Here is a 5,274-nt window from a genome sequence, read left to right as displayed (position 1 = left end):
TATAAAAAATATACACATAATTTATATAATATTTTAATATATATTATTTTTATGTGATATTTTTTATAATTTAAAATATAAAAAATTTAGTATTTTAATTATCATAAAGATTTTAAAAAATATAATATAATAAATAATTTTTAAAATTAGAAAAATAAAATTATATTATATAAAAACATTTTAAAACTAAACCAAATGAAATTGAAAAAGAAATCACCGGTTCAGACATGTCCAAAGTATTTGAAAATCGAACCGGAACCGTCGATTGCGTTCCCGAAGGGCGTCAAAAGCAGCGCTCTTCAACGTCTTCTTCATTTTCATTGAATCCTGGCCAGCTGAGAAAGCACGTACAGGAAATTCAACATTCTCAAAAACGCAGAGCGAGGGGGCGAACGACGGCCCTCTCTCTCTCTTTCTTTTCCGATTCCACTAATGAGAACAATAACAACGACAACGACAACGACAAAGATTATTCGTAAATACTAATAATTACAACGATCAACAATAATCATATGATTCTCCTTCGCCCTTCAATCCCTTTTCTTTGATGCGACGATCGCATGTCCGCACTTGGGTCGATTCTAAACCCAACAGAAAAATGGATCCCATCAAGCTCCATATCCGACCTCCCCCACGATCCTCTAATCTCTTCTTCAAAGCCAAATCCTTCAAATCAAGCTTCTTGTCTATTTTTCTCGCTTCTTTTTTCACCCTGATCGCTGTTTTATCCTGCTATTTTTTCTTAAAAAATGGAGATTCTTTAGATTATCGTACAAGGTATAGTATTATTATCGATGGAGGCAGCACGGGGACCCGGATTCACGTGTTCGCATGCCGAAATAAGGGGGGTACACCGGTTTTCGATTTCGGGGATGGGGCGATGAAGGTCAATCCGGGGTTGTCGGCACATGCGGAGGATCCCGGAGGGGCTGGCGAGTCCTTGGAGGAGCTGCTGGAATTTGGGAAACGGAGAGTGCCCAGAAAACTTTGGGGAGAGACGGAGATTCGGTTAATGGCGACGGCTGGGATGAGATTGCTCGATTCTGAGATTCAAGATATGATCTTGGAGTCATGTAGAGAGGTTTTGAGAAATTCCGGGTTCAAGTTCAGAGATGACTGGGCCTCAGTTATTACTGGTATGATTTTTTTTTTTATACTACATTTTCGTGCATTCTTATGTGATCACATTGTGCAACAACTTTGTTCATTGATTGATGAATGCTCATTCGTGGTGGTTCTGCAGCTTCTGCTATCTCGTGTTTTAATCCTGACATAGTGTGGTATGTGTTTTTTAGGCTCCGACGAGGGGTTATATGCTTGGATTATTGCCAACTATGCATCGGGTACTCTTGGAGGTGATCCTCGTGAAACAACTGGGATTTTTGAACTTGGTGGAGCTTCTGCTCAGGTTTTGTTTCATCCTCTGAATTTCCATTGAGCTCTGCTCAGGTTTTGTTCGTCATCTGAATCTCCATTTTTCTCTGAATGAAAATTATAGGACTTGGGATTTGTGCAAGCATCTCTTTTTCCAATTAATTTGTGTGTGAACTGCGAGTCATAAGGATTATGCAGTTGATTGCACCAAAGTTTCTATTGCTTGCTGCTTATGAGAAATCTTAGCTACTTTTATTAAGGCAACAATAATTTTTATTCTTTTATAATAAAATGATATTTCTTAAAAAGACAGATTGTAATGGAGCTACTAGTGTGGAAATCAATTATTTTAGCTGATCTAACTATAATGGTTTCTTTAATGAGTGCAGTAATGCACTTGTTAAAATTTATTAAATACAGTTTTTCATTTTTTTTTATTTTTTTTTGGTGCCATTGCATCCTTTTATGCAATATTACACATTTCTATGTAATATTGATATTCCCAAATACAAAATTAGTGAATCTTAATGAGTCCAATATTGCACTTATTAGAAAATTTGAGATTATAATATACAGGCATGCATTTCTAGAGTGAGACTGAGATCTTGTGAACTCTAGACATTGGGATCCAGAAGAAGATCTCCAGTTGAGGTTTAGCTGTTAGTGATCTGTACCTTGAAGCCTTGAACCTGTTAGAAACTACAGAGAGTTTGTTATATGCTTTGAGCAATGATAATTTACTCCCTTCATCTCATAATTTTTGTCACACATATTTAGAAATACAATTTTTTTTATTAACTTTCCAATTATACCTATCTTAAATACATTAAGTTTTATTAAATACTAAGAGATATTTTGAGAGGTTTCTTGGAAATATGACAAAATTAAATAAGGTTATAATAGTCGATTTATATGTTATTATAGTCTAAAAAAAGAAAGTAGATGATAATTTTGGGGCAACTAAAAAAGGAAAGATGGACAAAAATTATGGGACGGAAGGAGGATTATAGAATCTTTATCTTTTGATACTTCTGCATGTAATGTGGGATTGCTATCTAGAATTGCTTGTAAAATCTCTTGTTCTCTTTTTTCAGGTAACTTTTTTTTCAAATGAACCAGTGCCTGCTGAGTTCTCACGCACTGTTAAGTTTGGGAATACTACTTACAGTATCTACAGCCATAGCTTTCTTCATTTTGGACAGGTAATCTCAATAACCTTCATTACGATTGGTTGTGTTCATTTGAGGATATTCTCCTACTTGCTTCCACCATGGCAATTTTCACTTTTACATGTAGTGGTTGATTGGGTTCATTACTTTTGAACTGCTGATTTTAGGTTTTTTCCGTAGCTTACAAGTGTATTAATTCAACTCAACTTATATTTATTGGATTTTGGCCATTTGCCTTGAACTGTGGGACCGAATTTCAGAATTAGGATGGAAGTGGCAACTGGGGACTTTGGAGGAAAGAAAGTGTACAGAAGGTTGGATTGCAATTCTGGGTTGTGGACTGTAAAGGAATTGCAGTTTCAAAAGTGTTGCGAAATGGTGAGCCTAGCAAAATTGAGATTTAAAAGGAAATAATGAAAAAATGTCTTCAATCAAATCCATGGTCTGCTAAAGTTCCATAGTTGAACTTTTTGCTAGTTCTTCTTCAGCAGACCTACTGCATTGATTTTAATTTATATCTATCGCTTAGTTGTATTAAGATCGATATTGAACTGAGACGATTGATTTCTGATGGCACAAAGAAATATGATATTAGAGGCTTATGAGCTACAACTTATTTTATGTCTCAGAATGCTGCTTTGGAAGCATTGAGGGAGTCACTTGTCTCTGTGGACAATCAACCAGGTAAGCATGCGTCTTTTGCTTTTTGCAAATAGATATATAAGATTATGATATTTTAAAAAGGATGTTGAATTTGTTTCTTTATGGCTCGAATTATTTGGCTAGCTTATAACGAGGGTTATTTTTTGTTGTGTAGGAGTCTTCCAACAATAAAGCTTAATATCTTATTAAGATGTATGCTTAACAAATGCAAATTCTTAATGTTGTGCTTAAAGTTTAGCTGCTTTTTTTTTTTCTTGAATTTTTTGAACAATGTATTGAGATTAATTTTTCACACTGGTTTTTTTTGTCTTTTTTCTAGTTACCATGTGATTGGTTGTTGAAATTATAATCATTATGTTAACAGGTTTTTCATTGTTGGATTTTACATGTAGTTGGTTTGGTTTTGTTGCTATGGAGAATTACCCACTCATTTTATTTTTCCTGATATTGCAGCTTCTGAATCACATGAGAAAAGAAGATTTGTAGATCCCTGTACTCCTAGGGGTTACTCACATGATATGGAATCTCGGGGGCACTCTCCAGGTTCAATGGAAAAGAGTAAATTTTTATCCAGGCTTCATTCAAGTGGTAACTTCTCTGAGTGCAGATCTGCTGCATCAATGCTGATTCAAAAGGGAAAAGGTTGCAACTGCTTTCAGAAGGATCATGTCATGAGATTTTTTTTTGTTCATCCGTTCATTTCTTTTGACATGGTGATAATCATGGTTTTGTCATCTGAAATGCAGAGAAATGCTCCTATCAGCAGTGCAACATAGGATCGACATTCACACCTAAGCTTCAGGGGAAGTTCCTGGCAACTGAGAATTTCTTCTATACATCAAAGGTTTTATTACAAAACACGTTGCCAATAGTCGCACTTTTTAAATTTCATACAAACTGTGCTCAGAGCGCTGATTAAGTGTTACTCAGTCCTATTGTTTTCTCTTTTGGATGTCCCCTTTGATTAGTTCTTTGGATTGGGTCCAAGAGCATATCTTTCAGACCTGATTTTGGCTGGGGAACATTTTTGTGGAGAAGATTGGTCAACATTGAAGAAGAAACACCATTCATATGATAGTGATGATCTGATGCGCTATTGCTTCTCTTCAGCCTATGTGGTGGCCCTACTTCATGATGGTCTGGGAATTGCATTGGAAGATGAAAGGTACATTTCTCATATTTGAAGTGTTTTCTCTCACTGCAGATTCTCTAGTTGCTTTTGAATTAATCAATCCTAATTTGGGTCGGACTATCTTACCGAATAAGATCGCTTACGCTTACGCAAGAGCTGTGTGGTGAACATGCTTTAACAGGATTGGATATGCCAATCAGATTGGAAACATCCCTCTTGATTGGGCATTGGGAGCTTTCATCTTGCAGAGCACAGCTGCATTCGAAGCACAGAACCCAGATTGGATTACCGCCATCATCAGTGATGACCCACCGACGCTCATATCACTAATTGCCATTGCCATATTATTGATGTTCTCAGCATGGTTTATATCAAAGTGGAAAAAGCCCGAGCTAAAGACAGTCTACGATCTGGAGAAAGGTCGATATATAGTTACCCATGTTGGAAGAAGTTGATGAGCATAATTTTTTCTGGGCTATGTAGATTAGGAGGAAGCTCCTATGTAATTGCAATTAACATTTAAATATGTTAATGCTTCCTACGGGGCTGTATCTTAAGGCTACAAGGTTGTATTTGTGCCATGCTGGGTTCAGAGGATGTAGCATGCAAGCAGTGAAGAGCTTAGGTTAGAAGATTAGTTTCGTGTTCCCTGTTGTATCAAGCGAGAGTTCAAACCTTCAATTCATCATCACACCAGAACCAGGTGCATATATTTTTGTGTAATTTACAATTTTGTATCCAAGATTTTTATATTTTTTAAATAATAAATAATTTAGTCTATGAATTTTCATTTTATATATGGAAGAACTCAATTTAAATTAAATGAGTTAAATGATTCCAGAGAAAATCAAGAGAAGCAAACTCAAGAAAATGGTGGTAGGGAGAGATGGCTCCCTTGTCTAACCAAAGCACACACCAGAAGGCCTTCTCAAGCCA

General features: G+C 36.0%; 1 protein-coding gene across 1 annotated transcript; it reads left to right on the top strand.

The window, feature by feature from the left end:
* Positions 1-307: 307 nt before the first annotated feature.
* Positions 308-5,065, top strand: LOC110616353 (probable apyrase 6). Its single transcript, XM_021758750.2, has 8 exons — positions 308-1,136; positions 1,296-1,408; positions 2,469-2,576; positions 3,173-3,227; positions 3,660-3,848; positions 3,953-4,050; positions 4,175-4,371; positions 4,520-5,065. The coding sequence occupies exons 1-8, from the start codon at positions 548-550 to the stop codon at positions 4,791-4,793; spliced, it is 1,623 nt and encodes a 540-aa protein (XP_021614442.1). The 5' UTR covers positions 308-547; the 3' UTR covers positions 4,794-5,065.
* Positions 5,066-5,274: the final 209 nt, after the last annotated feature.

The sequence above is a fragment of the Manihot esculenta genome, chromosome 5 (assembly GCF_001659605.2).
Source record: "Manihot esculenta cultivar AM560-2 chromosome 5, M.esculenta_v8, whole genome shotgun sequence".
In the NCBI taxonomy this organism is placed as follows: domain Eukaryota; kingdom Viridiplantae; phylum Streptophyta; class Magnoliopsida; order Malpighiales; family Euphorbiaceae; genus Manihot; species Manihot esculenta.
The sequence above is the reverse complement of the archived record's forward strand: the minus strand, read 5'-3'. Positions and strand labels throughout refer to the sequence as shown.